Source organism: Mesoplodon bidens (assembly GCF_964165515.1).
Source record: "Mesoplodon bidens genome assembly, chromosome: 3".
NCBI lineage: Eukaryota > Metazoa > Chordata > Mammalia > Artiodactyla > Ziphiidae > Mesoplodon > Mesoplodon bidens.
The window spans coordinates 101804576-101826036 of record NC_138178.1 but is presented as its reverse complement, the minus strand read 5'-3'; the positions used below and the strand labels follow the sequence as shown (position 1 = coordinate 101826036).

Here is a 21461-nt window from a genome sequence, read left to right as displayed (position 1 = left end):
ATATATATATATATATATCCTTTTTCAAATTCTTTTCCTATTTAAGTTATTACAGAATACTGAGCAGAGTTCCCTGTGCTATATAGTAGGTCCTTGTTAGTTATCTATTTTTAATATAGTAGTGTTTATATGTCAATCCCAAACTCCCAGTTTATCCCTCCCCCCAACCCTCAACCCTTTGGTAACCATAAGTTTGTTTTCTAAGTCTGTGAGTCTGTTTCTGTTTTGTAAATAAGTTCATTTGTATCATTTTTTTTAGATTCTGCATATAAGCAATATCATATAATATTTCTTTCTCTGTCTGACTTCATTTAGTATGATAATCTCTAGGTCCATCCATGTTGCTGCAAATGGCATATTTCATTCTTTTTAATGGCTGAGTAATATTCCATTGTATATATGTACTACATCTTCTTTATCCATTCATCTGTCACTGGACCTTAGGGGCCTCCATGTCTTGGCTATTGTAAACAGCACTGCAGTGAACATTGGGGTGCATGTATCTTTTTGAATTATGGTTTTATCTGGATATATGCCCAGGAGTGGGATTGCTGGATCATATGGCAACTCTATTTTTAGTTTTTTTTTAATTCATTTTTATTGGAGTATAGTTGCTTTACAATGTTGTGTTAGTTTCTGCTGTAAGGAAAAGTGAATCAGCTATACATATACATATATCCCCTCTTTTTTGGATTTCCTTCCCATTTAGATCACCACAGAGCATTGAGTAGAGTTCCCTGAGCTATACAGTAGATTCTCATTAGTTATCTATTTTATACACAGGATCAATAGTGTATATACGTCAATCCCAATCTCCCAGTTCATCCCACCCCCACCCTTGATATCCATGTTTGTTCTCTGAGTCTTTGTCTCTGTTTCTGCTTTGCAAATAAGATCATCTATACCATTTTTCTAGATTCCACATACATGCATTAATATACGATATTTATTTTTCTTTCTGACTTCGCTCTGTATGACAGTCTCTAGGCGCATCCACATCTCTACAAATGACCCAGTTTTGTTCCTTTTTATGGCTAATATTCCATTGTATATATGTGCCACATCTTCTCTATCCATTCCTCTGTTGATGGACATTTAGGTTACTTCCGTGTCCTGGCTATTGTAAATAGTGCTGCAATGAACATTGGGACGCCATGTGTCTTTTTGAATTACGGTTTTCTCTGGGTATATGCCCAGTAGTGGGATTGCTGGGTTATATGGTAATTCTATTCTTAGTTTTTTAAGGAACCTCCATACTGTTCTCTGTAGTGGCTGCACCAAGTTACATTCCCACCAACAGGGTAGGAGGGTTTCCTTTTCTCCACACCCTTTCCAGCATTTATTGTTTATAGACATTTAGATGATGGCCATTCTGACTGGTGTGAGGTGATACCTCATTGCAGGTTTTTGTTTTTTTTTTTTTTTTTTTGCGGTACGCGGGTCTCTCACTGTTGTGGCCTCTCCCACTGCGGAGCACAGGCTCTGGATGCGCAGGCTTAGTGGCCATGGCTCACGGGCCCGGCTGCTCCGCGGCATGTGGGATCTTCCCGGACCAGGGCACGAACCCGTATCCCCTGCATCGGCAGGCGGACTCTCAACCACTGCGCCACCAGGGAGGCCCCTCATTGTAGTTTTGATTTGCATTTCTCTAATAATTAGCAATGTTGAGCATCTTCTCATGTGCTTTTTGGCCATCTGTATGTCTTCTTTGGAGAAATGTCTATTTAGGTCTTCTGCCCATTTTTGGATTGGGTTTTTGTTTGTTTTCCCCTCTCTCTTAGATTTCTGTCACCTTGGTCTCATCTCCTGATACACCTGAATTTTGGATACTGTGTATAAAATATAGTAGAGATAATTCTAGGTTATTGATAATGTCATTTTCCTCCAAAAAGGATTAACTTTTGCTTCTTTTAGTCAGAATCAGAGATTGAGCTGATTCACTGCTTTGCCTCAGACTTTGTAAAGCTGTCCTATTCCTCCTTGATCCTTACTTCCTTTCTTATTCTCACTCCTTTTCCTGTTTTCCTACTAGGTGGTTTTGTTCTGGTTGATTTTCAAAAGCTCTCTTTGTATGTAAGAGACAGGCTCTTTACCTATATGTGCTACAAATGTTTATTACCAGCAAATATGGTTTGTATGACTGCTACATTTTAGGATTTTTTTAAAGGTTTTTTGTAGCCTTTCTATTGTCCTTTTAAAATGTTAATATTGCACAAATATTTATAAACTACCCACATATAATCACAATACACTTATACATCCACATGCACAGACAAGGCATTATTAATTATATTATTCAGGTTCTTTATATCATAATTTTTGAGGGATCAAGGTTGATTTGCCAATGACTAATGGTAGTGATTTTACCCTTTCTCATGATAAAGAGTGATGTTCTTGGTCTTTTTTACCTAGAATTTGATCTTGTCAAGTGTTAAAATGTTATGATCCATGTGTTTTGGAAATGCTGGGGGTATGGTGTAGATTCTGATTTTGTCTTTGTCTCTTTAATTTAGGATTCTTCACTTCTTTTCCCCCTCATTAAGTTAGAAGTAAAGAATGGATTCTATGGTTAAATAACCTGAGAGATATCATAGGAGGAGAAAGTGGGCCTGTACCTGAGTCTTAAAGTATAAATAGGATATGAATGGGTAGAAGTGTGTGGGCCTTCCAGACAAGGGAGAAGGATTAAAAAAGAAATGAGGATAGGGTAGAAAATGAAGTATGTTCAGAATGTGAAAAGAGGCTCTCGGGATCAGGAAATCAAGAAATAGGAAGCAAATGTGGGTTAATGAGGTAGGATCACATTTTGGAGGATCCTGAAAACTAGGTGGAAAAGTAATTATTTATAAATTGGCTATTCTTAATGCAAATAACCAGATAAGTACATATTTACAAAATAAGCTTTGTGTCAAAGCTCACTGTACGGAATCATCTGTCAAGCTTGTTTATCTTGATTCATTTTCCTTTATTCCAAGAGCTCAGAGCAGTGCACCATGATTCACATTAACTAATCTAATGCACATTCTTTGAGTTTTATTTTGTATCTGACATTCTAACCAGGTGATTTTTAGAGTGATGGTTCAGATTGGTAACCTCGCCTCAAAGAGATATTTTAAGTCTGTCATATTGTGGATCAGTTGAGAACTGCTTTCCTTCAGTTCTGTTTTTCTCCTTCCTTTTCTGCTATGCCCACCCCCAAAATCATAAATGTAAGTTTCCTTGCATATATTAAGCAGATGACATGAAAATATGCTAAATATGGGGAGATGGCCATGTCTGCAGGCTTGGACTGTTCAGTTGTCTCTCAAGAAGCATGTAGGATGGTGGCTTATTGAGAGTTGAATGAAGCAGTGAATACAGTTGCCAATAGTATTTTCAAATACCCACTATGCACAGATGATGTGGAAAGATGTGGAAGCCAGGGCCTTCTATTGAATGATATCACTGAGTTTGGGATGGTCAGCTCTTCAGAAACAGCAGTTTTACTCCCAAAAGGAAATTGAGAGAACTGAGTGTTCTCCTTTTAGCTTTGACATAAAATTGTATGTTTTTTCTATTCTCAGGGGACTCCTTCGCACAATTCCGGTTTGCCGAGGAGAAAGAGTGGGATAGTGAAGCTTCATGCCCCAAACAGGTAAGGTGAAGCTCTGTCTGGAATGTGGATTGGCTCTTTTCAAGGCTGAAGACCAGCACCTTTCACATTGTTGTTGAGATGGAGGCTTCACATAGAGAAGAGTCTAGTAATTCATGTACAGTTGAGCCTCAGTTACCTAAATTGCTCAGAAAGTTTTCAGGGAGCTTAAATTATATAGGCTCTTGGAGCTGGAGTTGACCTTTATACCTGGCCATCTATGTGAACTAATTATATAGCTCATATAAGACTATAGTTCATATAGACTGGGTTGTAGGGCTGAAAGTTTATAGTCACAATTTTGAGTGGATTACTTTGCCATTTGGCCTTCCTTCTTTTCCCTTTCTGTGAAAATTCATTTTAGGCTTGAGAATTAATTTTTTTCTCCCACACTGTTTTTGGTGTTAGGTAAGAAAATCCTTAACTTTATAGTTTTAAATAACTCTTCGTCTATAATTAGGAGAATAAAGCTATAAAATAAGAACAAGTATCATAGAAGTCTTTCAGTGAATCCATAACACCCACACACTTTATTTGCTTTGTATTCCTGCCATATTTTCTTCCCAAGGAGCTTTGATGATTCTCCAGGCAGGATTTCACTGAATCTTTCCATACGAGAGACGACAGGTATTCTCACCCTTTTTAAAATGCCCAGAGGATGAGTAAGTGCTGGCGTGGCATTTGCTCCCGACTCCGGGGCTGGAGCATACTATCTGATACAGTGTTCAGACAGCCTGCCCACAGCTTCAGACAGGAGACAGAGCAGCAGACCTGACGGATGAAGGGCGGGACCTTCCTCCCCATTCCGCTGTCAGCTCAGTACACACACAGTAGGTGGCTCACACCCCCAGGTGGGCTGGCGTCACGTTCAGTTGTTTGGGATGAACATTGACTTAAAGACAGGGGGGAGGGAAGTGACTTGTAAAATGACTTCCTGTCACTGTACAAAGAGTATGTTTTATAGTATAGAAAAATTGGGGAATTAAAAATATTTGTTTTTGCTAGGGTCTGTTTGGGCATGTACCTGAGTATGGTTTAGAATTCTAGGACAAGTTGTAAACAGACGAACGCAGATCACGGAGGAATTCAGTGAAAGCCAAAACAACTCATATTTCAACTCCTTTGAACCATGTTGGCTATCAGAAAACATTTTGTTATCCTGAGAGTTTCAAATAATTCTAAGGTTCTTTATTTATCAAAACACATGTTCTTTATTAGATATTTTATTAGATGTAGCTTATTGGAAGATGAATGAGACAGAGACCATGCTTGTTCATCACCCTAGGCCCCTTACCTTAGCACAGTGGCTGACACATAGTAGATGGTTGGTAAATATTTACATGATAAATGAAAAAGAATGCGACATAAAATAAGTGGTATAATAAATGAATGAACATAATACTGTGGGAGAAAACTGCTTTGGGCTGGAAGTGATTGAGAGTAGGAGCATGGGATAAAGATCATTTGAATGGGCCTTGGTGGATGAGTATGGTTCTGGTAGGTTCTGTCTGGGGAACAACAGGAGAATAATGAGGAGATCTGAAAGACCAGGCTGTGCTCAGTGTCGGGAGCATAGCTGGAGTATAGCTGGAGTGTGGATTCTCAGAAAAGGCGGCTTCCAGGGTGGGTCTGGGCCCCTTAGTACCAGTGGTTTGGTCTTCATTTTTATCTAGGGGCAGTTTAGCCTGTGGGTCAGAGCACAGACTTCAGAGACGCAAACCTGAGCGTATAATCCTAGTTCTCATCTGTAAAATGGAACTAATAATAAAATGTAACTCAGAGTTGTCATGAGGATTATATTAGATTATAAATAAAAGTCCTTCTGTGCAGTTCCTGACACAGAGGAAACACTCAAAATTAGCTCTTATTACTACTGTTACTTGTTAACAAAAGTTTTGTTTAGCAAGACAATGGAAATGGCTAGACTGGACCTCCGCAATATTGGGAAGGAGGGACTGAAGAGGTCAGAGGCTGGAGGCTGGGAGAACAGGTAGGAGGATATTACGCTAGGTGAACGGGAGGGGACGTGGGCCGACAGCATGGGCCGTGAGAGGGAAGACGGTTCACTGGCAGATGGGCCTGCAGTGGAGGACATGGTAGATTGTGTCACGGGCCAGACGTGAGACATGAGGACAAGAAAGATTCGCAGGGGCGCTAAGCTTCCCAGCATGCTGATGAGGTGAGCAGTGATGATTGATGGAGCAAGAGAAGGCAAGCTTGATTGTGAGCATCTTGAGTTGAGGTATTAGTAGGACACATCCCAAACTGAATTCATCACTTCACCACCGGCACTGTTTTGTGTCCCACATCTCACTCGGTTCTCTTTATTTTTGCTTACTTGAGAGAGAAAAAGAAGAGAAGAATCTATCTGTCTATCTACCTGTCTGTCTGTCTGTCTATCATTTGTTCCTCATGTGCTCCTCTGTCCCCAGCACAGCCAGTGACATGAAGCAGTCAAGAGTTTGCCAGTGGGTCCTGGCGGAGGCCCCAAAGGGCACCCTGATGGGAAGAGGGCCCAGTGCTGTCCCTGTGACTTGCCTTCATGTCTCTGTGGCTCACATGCAGGGTGAGGGGAAGGTGCCCTGGCAGTCAGGGTCCCTGCTTCAGCCGCGTTGGCCCCATTACCGCAGGGGAGTTGGTCCCTTCAATCCATGAGTGGCGTTTTCAGACCTGTCCTTTGGACAGTGTGGGGACATGTGAGGAGGGAATGGGTGGGAGGAGAACTGAGGGCGAAAAAAATAGGTCCATTATTTTTTGAAAACCATCTGAAGCTTTTTTTTCATTCCATTTTTCAGTTGTGTTGACTAGTGACTTGTTTAGTCAGTAGAGCTTCCTCAAGCAACCACTGAGCACTGGGTGGCATGCCGTGGTTCCTGAGTGCGTGGCTCTTAAGGGAACAGACACTCAGGCCCACCCCTGAGAGCGCAGTTCTGAATGAAGCCTGACACTCTGTACATGGAAAGCGCCCCAGCTTTCTCTAAAGTATCGCTTGATCTGGGCACTTCCACTGTAAAGTGTCCCCATGGTCCCTGAGTACCCAAGTGAATGTGGACAGTGAGCACTGTAGCTCTTGAGGAAGGTGCAATCGTCTGATCAGAGGCTGTAAGTGGAGTTTCTAGTAGGTTTGTTCCTCACCAAATGGTGTACCTTTACACAGACACTGAGACTTGGAGTCTGATTGGCTTCCTGGACAGGGAGGAACCTTCAGGAATAGATTCTCACCACCGAGTCTGTGCGCACATTGATGGCGGAGAAGTGGGGTTGGAGGGACTTTGTTCTAACAGTCAAGGCTGGCCTCCTACCCCCAGCCTCTGAGTCTGTAGGAGAGGAGGCGCTGGGGTGGCCAGGCTGCGTGCTCCAACTGTGAGTGACTGTCAGGGGTGGCCAGGTGGATGTGGGGATGGGGCTCTCTGGGCAGAGATGACCCACCAGTTATTTACTACATGGAGCAAAAAGGCTAATTCATGGTGGTTATTCCAATTAAATCTATTTTCAAATTCACACTTTACTATTACAAGCAATTCACTTCAGCTCCCTTTATATCTAAGGCCTTCAGCTTTAGCCCTTTAGGGGACAAACTGGTGACAAAAAAGGGGAAGTCTTCTTACACGGTGCTGTTTGATGGTAGGTTCTAGGCTCTAGGACTGCTGCAGGGAGATGAGGAGAAATCACTGTGCCGGGCTGAAGTGTCTTGAGGTCCTTATGGAGGCGGTGCCCCGTCACCTGGGCCTTGGATGGTGGGTGGGAATTGGAGACGTGGGGAACGGAGACACTCCAGCAGCTGAAGGTCCATCACTTGGGACTTGGTACATAAGCACAGCCTGGCCATTCCCTGGATCTCACAGACTTTTCATTGTTAACGATATACCTTGTAGCCGTGTCACACATGATGCAAAAGGGAGGAGGCAGTGTGGGCACTTCTAGCTGGACCCCAGCACGTCTCAGCGGGCCTTCTCTAGAGAGCTGAGACGGCATCAGGTGAATGGTTGGCAGGCATCGTGGACGGAAAGTTCTTGCTCTTTTATAGGCTGAAAGCAGGGGGTCTACCTGGGTGACTTGGCAGACACCTTGGCAGTGGGAAGGGTGAGATTTCCAGTTTGTAATGTGGTGACTTACTCGTGGGTTAAGCATTCAGGACCACACTTTTCTAGTGGTTTGAGAGGTCTTCTCCAAACTTCAAAACAAAGACTGGCCATGCTGGTCTTGATCAAGCACTTGACGTGCTGAGGGCAGGACTGAGGCAAGGGCTGCACATGTAGTGCCTTTCCCACTCTCCTGCTTTGTTATCCTCCATCCTGCTCCCTAAATACTCTACGTTTTTAGATGTAAGTTCCTTTTTTTCCAGGGTGAGGGGCCACACCTGCTGCTGCCAACCTTGCTTACCTTAGAGCTAGCCATCTCCGGAAACTTTCAGAAGGGCAGTTGAAAAGCTATATTGCTTCTTTTGATCGCTGTGTACTGCTGTTGCGAGGCTCAGGGGTTTGAGCGGGTCTGGATTTAGTGCTGGCGCTCTACTGAGAGCACCAGGAATGACTCCCCACCTCCAGTCGTTATAAACCCATCTACCCAAGACATCCTTACAGTGGAATAGAGATTAGACTCCATGACCCCTGGGTGTTCTTCTCTAACTTGAAATCAGTGATTGCAGCATAAGTCATGGTTCTACCTGGGTCTGTGATAGTCCTTGGTACACAAGGTGGTCCGTGGTGTCTGCCTCTAATGTGGCAGCCACCTTTCAGTTTTTCCTTCTCTTGGGTGGCCAGGGCACCTAGAAACAGCTGTTAGGGGTCATGCGATAACCTGGAACGTTTTCTCAGATATGGTCAATTTGTGAGGGCATTGCCTGGATGGGATTTTGCGTCTATGCCTGGGAAGGGAGTTCAAGGGACTTTTCGTGTTGGCCTCACACAAAGTGCTGCCAGCTGGAGGGTAAGTTTCCATCCTCTGCTTTCTGGTTGGAAGAGAGAGAAGCGTATACCTCATGGGCTTCTTTGGCTGTGACTGTCCTCCCCATCTGACTGCTGAGACAGCTCTTCCCTGCTCTCCTGAAGGCCAGCCATCTGAATCTGGGGGAGATGTCCAGTTAGATTTCATTAAGTGCTTTGAATTTTTTTCAGTAATTCCAAGAGCATCCACAGGTTCCAGGTTTCCATGCAGTCTTGATGTGAGGTGATCACCACCCTGCTGCTGCTCTGGCAGCCTGAGCTGTGGCTCAAGAAGGTGCTTTTGGTTTTGCTTATCTTAATGCAGGGATGGTAGAAATTAGAACCATATCAAGTGTGATTTATGATCTGATTACTCCCAGCTAAAAGTAATAGATGATTTATTTACAATTACTACCTATTGTCTTGTGCTCTTTTATTTCTGAAAGGTCATATGTAATCATCTTGATCATTCTATCTCTTTTTTTATATATATAGAATTCAGCATTTTATGTGGACTGTGAGTCATTGGTTCGAGCCCTTCAAGAACTGCCTCTCTCACTCCGACTCAATGTTGCTGCTGAATTGGTCCAGGTAAAAACCATGACAGCATCCTGAGGCTGGTATGAATTAGGGCAGGAGAAGAAAAAGAATGAAAAGTATCCCCCTGCAGGATGTTTCAGACTCAGCTTTTCCTTTCATCAAACTGAGCATTTTGTATCAGGTAGAATTTCGTAAAGTTTTGAGGGACAATGAAATACTTTCTAAAGGTTTTTTTTTTTTTTCATTTTATATTTGAAACATTTTAAAGGATCAAATGTAATAGAATTGAATGCAATGTAAAAGTATAGAGTCTGCCTTGTACTCAAAATGTTTATGTGCCAGGCTCTGTGTTAGACACTAAGGTTACAGTGGTGAACAGACAGGCATGGTTCCTGCCCTCATGGAGCTTAATCTATTGGGAAAGATGCGTATTAATCAAGTTATCAAATTGTAAGTCCTGTGACGGGGAAGCACAGTATGCTGTGAGAATATGTAATAGTGAACCTGATGGACTTTGGTGTGATTAGGAATGGCTTTCCTGAAGAAGTGACAGATAAGCTGAGATCCAAAGTATAAGAACATTTGAGTTGGGATTTAAAGAAGAGTGACCCAATCAGATCTGCATTAACAACTGTGCTAATAACAGTAACAAAGAACATTCTGGGTGCAGAACGGAGAGAGGACTGTATTGGGGTGTCTGTGTTTAGGGTAAATCTGTGCATGCACACCCATGCAAAAGTAGAGTGGATGAGGGGAGGCAAATTAGGAGGCCACTGCACGGTTCAGGTGAGTAATACTGTTGGACCAGGCTAATGATGGTAGAGATGGCAAGGAACTGGACTTTACCAAGAGGTGTATTACAAAAGTAAAATTAACAGGACTTGGTGAAATACTGGAAATGGAGAGGGAGCAGGGAAAGAATTTTCTAGGTTTTCCAGCCTGGGCAACTCAGTGGTAGCTAGTAGTATCGGGAGGGGTGAGGCTTGGACATTATGGGTTTGTGTTTCTGAGATGTCAAAGTGAAAATATTAGTCAATTGGATATGGAAATTTATAGTTCAGAATCAAGGGTTGGAAATATAAATTTGGGAGATATCAGTTGTAAGGTAGCTAAGAGAGGAGCCATTGAATCGGCTAAGAGAGGAGGGGCCCAAGGGCTATACCAGAAGGAACTTTGAAATTTAATTGTGGCTAGATTGGATTTTGTTAAAAATTGAAACCCTGGGCAGTACTAGTTGTCAGTAGAATCCCAGCAACTAAAATGATCAGTTGTGTTCTGCAGTTGAATGTGATGCTAAGCCTGAGCATAGGCAGGCATCAGTGGGTATCCACCCAGTTGTCTCTGTGGCACTTACATCAAATTTAGGGCAGCAAGTAGAATTCAGGGCTGGAGGACACTTAGGGGCAGAGAAGTAGAGAGGATAGCATTTGCCTCTGACGGGGAATCACCCTGGGACTTCTTTAGGAGCGTTTGGGGGTATTGGGGCTTGTCTTAGTGACTCGGTGAGCACTCCCCTTCTTCTGGCTGTCCAGAGATGGTCCAAGTCCTGACATACTTGGTTTGATCCCATACAATGAGGAGTGGTTAACAGAACCCATCAGGGAAACACTGAGATGAAGGTGATGGGGGCCCCAGGATTGAGGAGAGAAACGGGAAGTGTTGTGAGCATTTGAAAGTGAAGGATGATGTTGTCAGAGGCAGGCCTCAGAGGAAAGATATAAAATAATTGTACTTTTGTAAATAGTAACTTTTAACTATCTAGCCAGGCTTTCAAATACCCACTCCTCCCATGAGGTAGAGCGGTTATTCTCAACTGCGTTTGCATGTTAGACTCACCTGGGGAGTTAATAAACAAAGACAAGACAATGCCAGACAGCCAGTGCAGACCAACTGAATGATTCCAGGATTAGAATAGGGGACCACATCCCATCTTCGCCCTGCACACTGACAGTGCTGGGTGAATATCTAAGTTCATGTGGAAAGCCATGCGGTCTTAAAAGCCCTAAGGAGTTATTAGCAAACTGGATCTGCTCAGGATGCTTAAATGTACAAATAAGGGGACAGTACCTCCAATAGCAGCTGACCCTCCTGAACCTACCCACTGATGCCAGGCTGGTCACCACAGGCCTCCCTCCAGAACTGTGGTTCTCAGCCTTCCTCTACATTACAGTCACCTGGGGGGAGGGTTTAACTTTATTAAATTGTAACATATAGAGAAGTGCATGCGTAAGTCTTTACAACCATGGAATCAGCATCCAGATCAAGAATCAGAACGCTGCCACCACCCAGAACCTCCGCCCACCCCCCGAGGCAATACTTCCCTAAAAACCACTATCCTGACTTCTCATACTCAAGATTAGTTTTGCCTGTTTGGGGAGTTTTTACAAATGTAATCAAGTAGAATGTTTTCTTTCCTGTCTGGCAATTTTTACTCACATAATGTTACTAACAGTCATTCTTTTCTTGGTGAATTTGTTCCTTCATCTCCTGTATTTGTACATTTTAGTACAGTGAACAGATCCAACTTGCTAATTACTTCTCGGTGACTTTTACAAATGTTTGCCTCGTTGCAGGCTTAAGCGTACATTCACATAGACCTACGGGACTGTCCATCCTCAGGCTGGTGACAGGAATGCACAGCCGTTTTGATTTCAGCTCTGAGCAGGTTGGCACATGGCTGAGGTGGGCACGGCAGGGAGGTCTCCCACACTTACCCCTGCAACAGTAAGAGGGGTGCTGGCAGGACCTGGATGGAGACACTTTGTGACCTTCCTGTCTGAATTGAGTTTCCTACTCCACGTAGTCTGATGGCTTCCTTTGCTTTAATTTCTGCTTAAGCAAATACGGCAGGACTCACATTAACTCACTCACATATTGTGCTTCTCTTTCAGACTGCCCTTCCTTTAGAGCTTCCTCAGGTGAAACCAAAGAGAAATAATGATGGCAAGGGACTAGGGATGCAGTTAAAGGGGCCCTTGGGGCCTGGAGGAAAGGGGTCCATCTCTGAGCGGAAATCTGCCGCGGCTGGCTGCCCCATGTACCTGGGTCAAGACAGCCTAGGACCGGGCCCTTCCAAGGGTTCTCAGAACCCTGCTTCCCCACTGCAGTCGGCAGCAGACGCTTTGGAAGAAGAACTAGATCTGCTGCTTAATTTAGATGCGTCTGTAAAAGAGGGAGGTGACATCGTAGCAGAGCAGACAGCTCAGGACCTGGAATCTGAGGAAGACGAGGAGGTGGCCCAAGGAGAAGCAGGTACGGTTTTCACTTTATTCCCCATCAATCTTCTCGATTCTGGTGTTTTTCTGAGAATAGCTCCGCCTCTGTCACATCCCTACACATCTCCCTCAGTGTCTCACATCGATCTGGCCTTGTCCACTGACATCTACTTCTGTGCTCACATCTCTGCTTCCCCCTGAGCTGACCTTTCTGACAACGTTGCTCTCACTCGATATTTGTTCCAAAGCTGCTACCTGCCTGATTGCAATCTTAAACCCGGGGCTGCAAATTGAACTCGTGCTGTAAAAGGCATTCCGATACTCGTGGCCTCAGCTGTGCAGCAGCTGACCTTTTAATCGACTGTCTGAACAGGCCTATTGACCAGCTCTTTGTGCTTTCTTGCTTACTATTTCGATCTTGGTTGTTTTTGTTTGTTTTGTTTTTAACCAAAGAAGACTTCCTCATTTGTGCATGTTCTCTTAGGTGCTGGGCCATCTGACAGGGAGAGGCCTAGTGACTGCCCCATCCATATACTGCATTCAGGACCCTTTAATGGCTTTAGTTTCCAGGAAACGAAGCTGTTAGTCTTTAAAAAAAAAAAAAAAAAGAGTGAACTGTGAAATTCAGCATCCAAATAAATAGAAGAGCAAATCTCTACTCCATTTATGAATTTGTTTAGGTATTATTGGATCTTCTTAGGGAGTAGGAAAAGAATAGAACGTTTCCCCTTATCGTGAGCAAAGTAATAATTTGGCTGATTTCCAGCATGGATCAAACCCCGGGGAAGCATTAACCCTCGATTCTGGCACTAACGTGAAGTTGTTAACGTTGCTTTTATTTTTTTAGATCCTGCAAAACCGTCTGCGTTGGAAGGAAAGAACGTGGCATCTGAGCAACCAAGTATATCCAGAAATGTTACTGAGGAAGAGCTTGAAGATTGGTTGGACAGCATGATTTCCTAAACACGATGAAAGGAAAAAAAAAAAAAAGAGAAAGAAAATGAAAAGTGCCTGAAGCCAATTTCGGTTGCCTTGTGAGCGAAGGCGGGCCCAAGGCTGTCCTTCCAGAACAGCTGGTTTACAAGCACAGCCCGAGCCCGTGTGGCCATCACGCTTAGCAGTAGACGCCTACCTCCCCCATGTTCAACAAATCCGAAATGAGACAGTAAGAGGCTCGCTGCATTTGTTCTCTGGCTTAGTAATTGAATAGATTTCTTAAGGGCAGATGTTACGGCCCTTGTGTCCAGTTTCTTCCTCTCAATTTTTACAGCATAGCAGGTGCTGCTGATGAAGAGAGCTAAGCAACCAGGCATGCATTTGGCCAAAATAAACAAACGCTGGTCTGTGGATTTTTTTCTTCCTTTCCTTCTTGTGTGGGGAGCCGTGGGCTGTTTGATAGTCTCCTGTCCCTTTTCCCAGCATCACAGGGTGGTTGTAAATCATCCAGAAAGGATGCGTTACAAGAGGCCAAACCATGAATTGGTGATTATGACTTTATTGCAGTGGGCACTTCATTTTATTTAAGGAGATTCACCTAAACAGAGCAGCTCCACTATTACAAGGGAGACCATAAAGCGTTACTCAGTTTGGCATAAGATTGAGATGTTTTTCTGAATTTTCAGTACAGTACTTTTTTTCTCTAATAACAGCAGTTGACAAGCTGTTACTGAAAAAAAATCATATGAATAACCTTTGAGTGCAGTTTCATAAAGTAAGACAGAAGATCAACACAACTAATTAATGGAACTGTCCGTCTCGAACATAAACGTAAAAAACTTGCATAGCTATATCTAAAGAGGTTTTGTAAGGCACTTACTCGATATTTCAGTGTCGACAAAGTGGCGGTTTGTTTTTTTCTACTTCTTTAACTGCTTAAAGCTTTTCAAGCTGATTCTGGATACATTCACTAGCAAGTACCATGGGAAAAATTAGACTGCAGTTTTAAAATGATTTTTTTGTAGCTCAGACCATGAGTCACTAGTGGAGTACCGTCATGTGGAATTCAAGTGTTTAAAATTCCAGGTATTATGCATCCAAAACTTCCTACTTCTCCAGCCCTTCCCTCAGTGGTGCCATCCCAACGAACTAGTTAGGACTGAGAAACTTGAAGGCTTCCAATTAGAGCTTCCTTGAAGCTGTGCCATACTTTTTTCTTTTAACATTTTTGACAGGTTATCTCGCACAGTGTACGTCCATTAGATACAAAAAGCCAAATCAATTCCAGAATATCACAGATGTGTAACAAACACTTCCTTGTAAGGGAGGCATTTAGGAAATGTCACTTTTCAAATGTGTTGCAGAACTGTTGAGAGAAGGATTTTATTGACTGTCCAGAAGGGTGGAGGCTTCTTTCGGTCCCATTTATCCAAGCTGATCTTCGTACTGTTTCCGGAAGCAGTCACCAGCAGGGAAGAAATCCCAACACCTTTCTTGGTACATCTTCCAGACATAAGATTCCTGAAATAACGGGAACAAAGGAGACTTCTTTATAAACCACAGTAAGCTGGAACCCAATTTATTTTCCCTCTATATGTCTCCCTTTGGGAATACTGTTGTGGATAAATATGAGGCCCAACTGGTACATTCTTTCTTGCACTGTTGCCAGCTCAGGCTGTTTGGGGAGCAAGAAGTCATTTCTCCCTTCTTCTGACCATCCCCCCCCCCACCAAAACAAACAAAAACCCCACAGTGAAACCAACTTGATGATCGCCACTAAAAATACTTAAAGATTTAGCAGTGGGTTGACTCCATGCCATTTGTAACTGGTAGAAAGCAGAATATATGATGAGGAAGCACCGAGTGCCCGGTTAGGCAGGTGCCCAGAGAGCCAAGGCCAGATCTGGGTACCAACTGCCTCTAAGGGTCTGAGCCGTGGAGTTTTCCTACGAATCCAATGATGTTTGCATATTTGGTAAGCTAGCTTTTCCTCCCCTATTCTCTGTCTTTACACTTCTTTTTCGTACTTAGTCACAGAATCCCTCTGACACATACTTTCACGCACACTGTCACACCCACACCTCCGCATCCCTGTGTCACCCACGCAGGAGGTCGTTATCTTTCTTAGGCTGTCTCTTGCACCATTTTACTCTGACACTCCTGCTCTTTGTTGGAGCCACCCACTCAGCTTTGCATTGTCTTTTTCTCTGTAACGTTCTCCCCACCTCCAGCTATTCTGCCCTGAAGCAGCAACTATAAGGATTTAGAAAATGTCAGTGTTTGCTGGGAAGGATAACCAAGGGGGCCTTTTGGAATAGATGGGAGTGCCTTAGAATTTTGGCTTCCTAAGTCACAAAGACATGGTGGAACAATGCAGGAAGCAGTGGGAAAACGCACAGAAGAGACAAATGGGGTCACCTCTCTATTTCAGATATCCTGTGCTCTCCTGAGGCTTGACGTAGAAAGGGGGAGCTCTATCTCAATTAAGGTATTTCTCACCTGACCTGTGTGCTCTGTTTCATCTTTATTAATCAAATACATCAGGAAGAACCTGGAACGAGGAAAAAAGGTTTAACAACTGAGAAAAAGACAGTATTCGATTCTTTGGTTAGAAAATCAAAGTTCATTTACTCAGGTGAGCTGGAGAGAAGATTAAATACATTGTTCGGCATCGTGCTGACTCCTATACCTTTCAGAATAGGGGAAACATGGCATGACAACATACACCATCATCTAATAATAATATACATTTATCTCAAAATTAGCCTTTTTGTGAGGAGAGGTCCTTTTTACTGTCATCAAACCTTGAGCTAAGGTCACTTGTGAGGAAGAATTTTGGCTACCATTTTATTGTTTTTTAAAAAAATCCTAAGGTAAACAATAAAATGATAACCAAAACTCTTACCATATAATTCTTAGTAGGCCAATTTATCATCTTATAAGAATATAGAATTGAAATTTAGTGTGTCGCAAAGATATGTTATGGAAAAGTAAAAATATTTACTCTCACTCAGTTGCCCTGGAATTCAGCAGCATGCAGGTGACTGGCCGCCTTGACAAGAGCAAATGTGAATTGGTGGGGAGGAAGGCCTGACTGGAGGGGGGGGACAACAGAGATTGGAGACCCTGAACATGCCCACTTTTCCAGTTTTGCTGGAAGGGAAGGAAGAAGCAGGTCAACAGCTGGAAGGAAAAGTGGGGTCACAGCCTTTTTTCTTTGTTTAGGATTAAAAAATATTATATGGTGATAGGAAAAATTCAGCAGAGAGGAAACTTGCTGGAGTTAATATGACCTTGATTGAGAAGGGATGGGATCTAATTCCAGGTTGAGGGGCTGACATTTGCTTGGAGCAGAAACAGTCTGCAGTGCACATCTATCAATCAGAACAGGGGAGGGGCAGGGCATGTGGACAAAGACACGGGCTCATGGGGACTCCTGCACGTCCTTTCCTAATTGCCTCTACTTTCCGGAGACCAAGGAGGGAGAGGCATTGGCAGAGCATGAACTACATGACGTAACTATTTTACTCACTGTTCCTGCCCCATCACCTTTGCTGACCAAGGATACTCACAAGTAGTTGGCTAAGTTGTGCTCTTGTAGGGTGTGTGTTTCAAAACCATGAGGGGTCGTATCAAAGTAGTCATTGCCGATCCCACAGATGAAACATTTAGTCTAAGAAGAATAACAGGGAGAAAAGGCATGAGTAGGCATGACATTACAGGCAGGTAGCAAAAGGGTGAGGATCTCTGCTTGAATTGAGAGACACTGTAAAATATTTCTCTCTTTCATGCTTTAGGCTGTTAGTCGTCTTCTCTTGAGTGTCACATACCTAGCTTCTACCTAGTGGAGGGTACTTGCTCCTTCCTAAGCCTGGGGCGTGGCGGAGGCAGCAGGTGGTGGGGGGGGTGGTGGTGGTAGGGTACAGAGCACAGAGGGTGGAGCAGAAGAAATGCCCAGAGCTGGTAGATGGGCCCAGAGAAGAGGACAGGCTTGGAAAACAATCATAGTTGGTAATTTTGCCTAGGGCTGGCCCTAAATAAGAGTAGAACCTACTGTTTAAAAAGTCCATGTGCTGTGAGATAATGGAAATCAAGTTGGGATTAGTAGAACGGTACCTCCATATCCTCTCGTACTTGTTCCTGCTGGTCTCTCAACTCCCCAAAAGCATCAATAATAAGACCTGGAATTTTAAATACAAAGACAAACAAAACACTTCAAATAATCTGTTTAGTCAGGGCAGAGAAATGATAGACGGAATGGCAGAGGCCATTATGTTTTGTTTAAAAAAAATGTGGAATACTACTCAGCCATAAAAAGAAACGAAATTGAGTTATTTGTAGTGAGGTGGATGGACCTAGAGTCTGTCATACAGAGTGAAGTAAGTCAGAAAGAGAAAGACAACTACCGTATGCTAACACATATCTATGGAATTTAAGAAAAAAAATATCATGAAGAACCTAGGGGTAAGGCAGGAATAAAGACACAGACCTACTAGAGAATGGACTTGAGGATACGGGGAGGGGGAAGGGTAAGCTGGGACGAAGTGAGAGAGTGGCAGGGACATATATACACTACCAAACGTAAAATAGATGGCTAGTGGGAAGCAGCCGCATAGCACAGGGAGATCCTTTGTGACCACCTAGAGGGGTGGGAGGGAGGGAGACGCAAGAGGGAAGAGATATGGGGGTATATGTATATGTATAGCTGATTCACTTTGTTATAAAGCAGAAGCTAACACACCATTGTAAAGCAATTATAAAGATGTTTAAAAAATGAATTATAAAGCTGAATGATACAATTAAATCAAAATTAGGAAAAACACCTGTGTTTTCAAATGCTGAGTCCTGGCTAACATTTCTCATGGTTCCTCTTACAACGCCTCTCGGCAGTATTTGACGCTAACTATTCACTCCTCCTGGACTCTCTTTCTTCCTGTCCTTCCTTCCTTGTCCTACTATTTTGCTTGGCTGTTCCCTGTCTTCCTTATTGGCTCTTCCTCTTCTAGGCCCTGAGGCACTGATATGTATCAGTCAGGGCTCCTCCTCAGTTTCTTTGCTTTTCCTTCTGGGAAATCTCTACACTTGTATCTTTGACCACTACCACCACCAATGGACCCCATTTCTTTTATTTTTGTATTCATTAATATTTGACTTGTGTGTCCTTATTGAATGTCATATTTCTATCCTATTCCATTCCTGACTTGTCTCTTGAAAGACCCATTACAGTTAACTGCTTATTAGCCCTCAACGCCTGCACGATGTCTCATAGGTACCTCAACTCGGCATGACTCAAACTAAATTCATCACCCTCTCTCTCTAATTCCTGACAAGCTACTGACCAAAATACCAGTACCTCTCCCCGCAAGGAAGGAAAAAACATGTCACACTCTCACAGGTCCTCTTTCTGCTCCTTCCCACCCCACTGCCTGGGAGGAAAATGATCAGGGCAGGAATCATGAGGATGTGAGGCAACACTAGCCAAAGGGGATATTTAGGAAGCAGAACGAGACAGAAATGATCAATTCAGAGTGGGTCATGAAGGAGTGGGCGAGGGGAGTCCTCTGTAAGGATGCTCAAGTTTCCTGTATCAGTGCCTGGGTGTATGTTTGCCTTTAAATATAGTAGACGTTCAAGAGATGTCTGTTGAATTAACAGGTAAGCGAATGCATAAACCTCTTTACATAAAACAATTAAGTCAGGTGCAGAAAGGCAAAGAGAATCAGATTGACTGAGCCCCATGCAGACGACATAACTGGCAAGCATACCTTGGATGATGGCCAGCAGGATGACAATGACGAAGAAGAAGAATGTAATGTCAAAGACGATGCGGTACATTTCATACGGGTCCCCAGCGGGGTCTTCAATTTCATCGCCAATGCCACCTCCAGCTCTCACTCCCACGTACATGTGGAACAGGTAACACTAGAGAAGAAAAATGATGGCGATTCAGGTCAAAGGCGCAGAGTTTTGTTTGTTTTTACAGAGATGGTCAGATCATTCATGTAATAAGATCAAAACATGACAGCCCTGAGGCAGGAGAAGGGTACTCTTCACAACAACACATTCTTGCTGCTAACTCTGTCCGCTACACCCTCTGGTTAGCTTGGTGTCTATAAAGATGGAAAGATGCTGTTCCACGTAGCCTTGAAAAGGTGTTTTTTGCTCTTTTCTTAAAAACAGTTTTGAACTCTTTGACACACACGTGAGAATTCACTCTAGGTGTGTATAAGTTAAAAGAACTTTCTGCCCTGATGAGGATGGCATATGCCAGATATGAGTTTTCTCTCACTTAATTTTAAAGTGCCAGCCTGGGCTTGGGGCCAGGCTACAGCCTCCGGGAAAAGGCCTCCCCTACTTGGCATCCTCCGCGCACCCGGGAGGGCAGGGCTCCCCGCAGAATCTCCTCCCAAGTGCCCGTGTGCTCCAGGTAGGCTCCTGGGCCAGGGCTCACAGAGCAGGCTGCCCTCTGTCTCTCCTCCTGACTGGCTGTGATGGCTTCGGGACGGGAGTGTGCAGGCAGTCTTACGGCTGGGAAATCAAAAGCCAGCGGCAGCACGGAGCCCACGCTGGTCATACGGCTGCTCTTCTGCCTGTAGTGTCGCTGCCTCATGGGCTGCTTGCCCCAGGAAAGCACACGGAGAGTTTTTAGCCAAAAAGCCTTATCTATTTTCTGGAGAAACGATCACAGGCGGGGGCAGGGGGGCAGTGTACGGTCACCTGTCTCTGATACACACATTCTTTTCCTGAAATCTGGTCATGATAAACGTCTAGAGGTGCTACTGCAGCTGTGCTGGCTCACCCTGCGCTGTGCCCTTCTATGCCCGCAGGGGCTGGCCTGGCCGGAGCCCCAGCCCCGCCCTGACCCAATCCTGCTGCTGTGACATTTTTCAGACGACATGGCTGTTCTGAAACAAGCCCCACTGGCTTGCTGAAATAAACGGAGCACCAGATTCATGGGACTTTGCTCCTAGCTCTCAGAGGCAAAGAATCAGAGTTTGACTTCCATGAGATACAGACACAGGTAACTCACGTCTTGGCCACACACAGATGTGGATGGATGGTGATCCGCTTAGCTGTGTGCTTCTCTTTCCACCTGGGCCCCGGCAAGTGGTCTATTCCATCACTTCTGTCTTTCCAGGACCCGCCTCCCTCTCGGATGAGACATCAGTGTTCTCCTCTCATCTCTGTCCTGCTGTGTCTCCACTCTACCACTCTGCCCACAGCCACGCCAGGTGACCAGGTGGCCCTACAGGGAATTCTCACCGTCATCATGTCATCACACTTCATGTCGGGCTCATCGTCGTCTTCACTTTTGTTGTAGAACTTGCGGAAGAAGTTGAACGCCACCACGGTATAGAGGTAAACCACCACGGCCAGGAGACCGACAGTCAGGACCAACTGGGAGCGGAAAGAGAGAGAGGGAGGGAAGAGGAGGTGGGTCTTTTCCACCTTGAAAGGTTGATGGGAGACTCCAAGAAAACAGAGGAAAGGGGAAAGATGAGGGGTCTGGAACGAAGGCTGTCATACAGCAGGTGCCGAAGGAAAGCAAGATCAAAGAGAGAAACAGGCTTACTGGGAGAAAAGAGTAATGATGGACTGTTATGGAACAAACTGTGTTCCCCCGGGATTCATATATTGAAGCCCTAACCCCCAGTACCTCTGAAGGTGACTGCACTTGGAGATAGGGCCTTTAAAGAGGTGATTTAATTAAAATGAGGCTGTGAGGGTGGGCCCTGCTTCAATCTGACTGGTGTTCTTACAAGAGGAGGAGGTTAGGACGCAGAACGAGAGATACCAGGTAGTCGTATGCATCAAAGGATAATCAAGTGAAAAAGCAGCAAGAGGCAGCCAGCTGCACGCCAAGCTACCCACACCTTGATCTTGGACTTCCAGCCTCCAGAACTGAGAGGAAATCAATGTCTGCTGTCTAAGCCCCCAGTGTTCAGTATTTTGTTATGGCAGCCCGGGCAGACTAACAGCTGGGGTACTGCACGGGGCGCATATAAACTACACAGGGATTTAAGGATGAGAATAGTGATGGTGCTCTGAAGATGGTTACTTTGTTTTTTCACAGAGATAGCAGTGACCCAAGGCTTCAAGATGTCGCTTTCACTCTAACGCTGCCTTTATTTATTTGCTTATTTATTTAATCGAAGTAGAGTTGATTTACAATATTGTGTTAGTTTCAGGTGTACAGCATAGTGATTCAGTTAT

The 21461-nt window shown here is 44.1% G+C and overlaps 2 protein-coding genes across 4 annotated transcripts in view; one reads left to right on the top strand and one right to left on the bottom strand.

Annotated features, from left to right (window-relative positions):
* Positions 1-13658, top strand: part of AVEN (apoptosis and caspase activation inhibitor) — a 164626-nt gene extending 150968 nt beyond the window's left edge. Inside the window, exons 3-6 of the mRNA XM_081227521.1 lie at positions 3564-3634; positions 9052-9147; positions 11988-12348; positions 13159-13658. Coding sequence (XP_081083647.1) covers positions 3564-3634; positions 9052-9147; positions 11988-12348; positions 13159-13274 — 644 coding nt within the window. The 3' untranslated portion in view covers positions 13275-13658. The remainder of the gene's footprint in view (positions 1-3563; positions 3635-9051; positions 9148-11987; positions 12349-13158) is intronic.
* A 497-nt stretch (positions 13659-14155) lies between these two features.
* The window catches only part of RYR3 (ryanodine receptor 3), a gene marked incomplete at its 5' end in the record, with an annotated part of 572808 nt that continues 565502 nt past the window's right edge, over positions 14156-21461 (bottom strand). For all 3 annotated transcript variants that reach the window (XM_081227519.1, XM_081227518.1, XM_081227520.1), the window contains 6 exons: positions 14156-14768; positions 15747-15798; positions 16820-16920; positions 17364-17428; positions 19013-19169; positions 20511-20645. In XM_081227519.1, the coding sequence (XP_081083645.1) occupies positions 14673-14768; positions 15747-15798; positions 16820-16920; positions 17364-17428; positions 19013-19169; positions 20511-20645 (606 nt within the window). In that variant the 3' untranslated portion in view covers positions 14156-14672. The remainder of the gene's footprint in view (positions 14769-15746; positions 15799-16819; positions 16921-17363; positions 17429-19012; positions 19170-20510; positions 20646-21461) is intronic.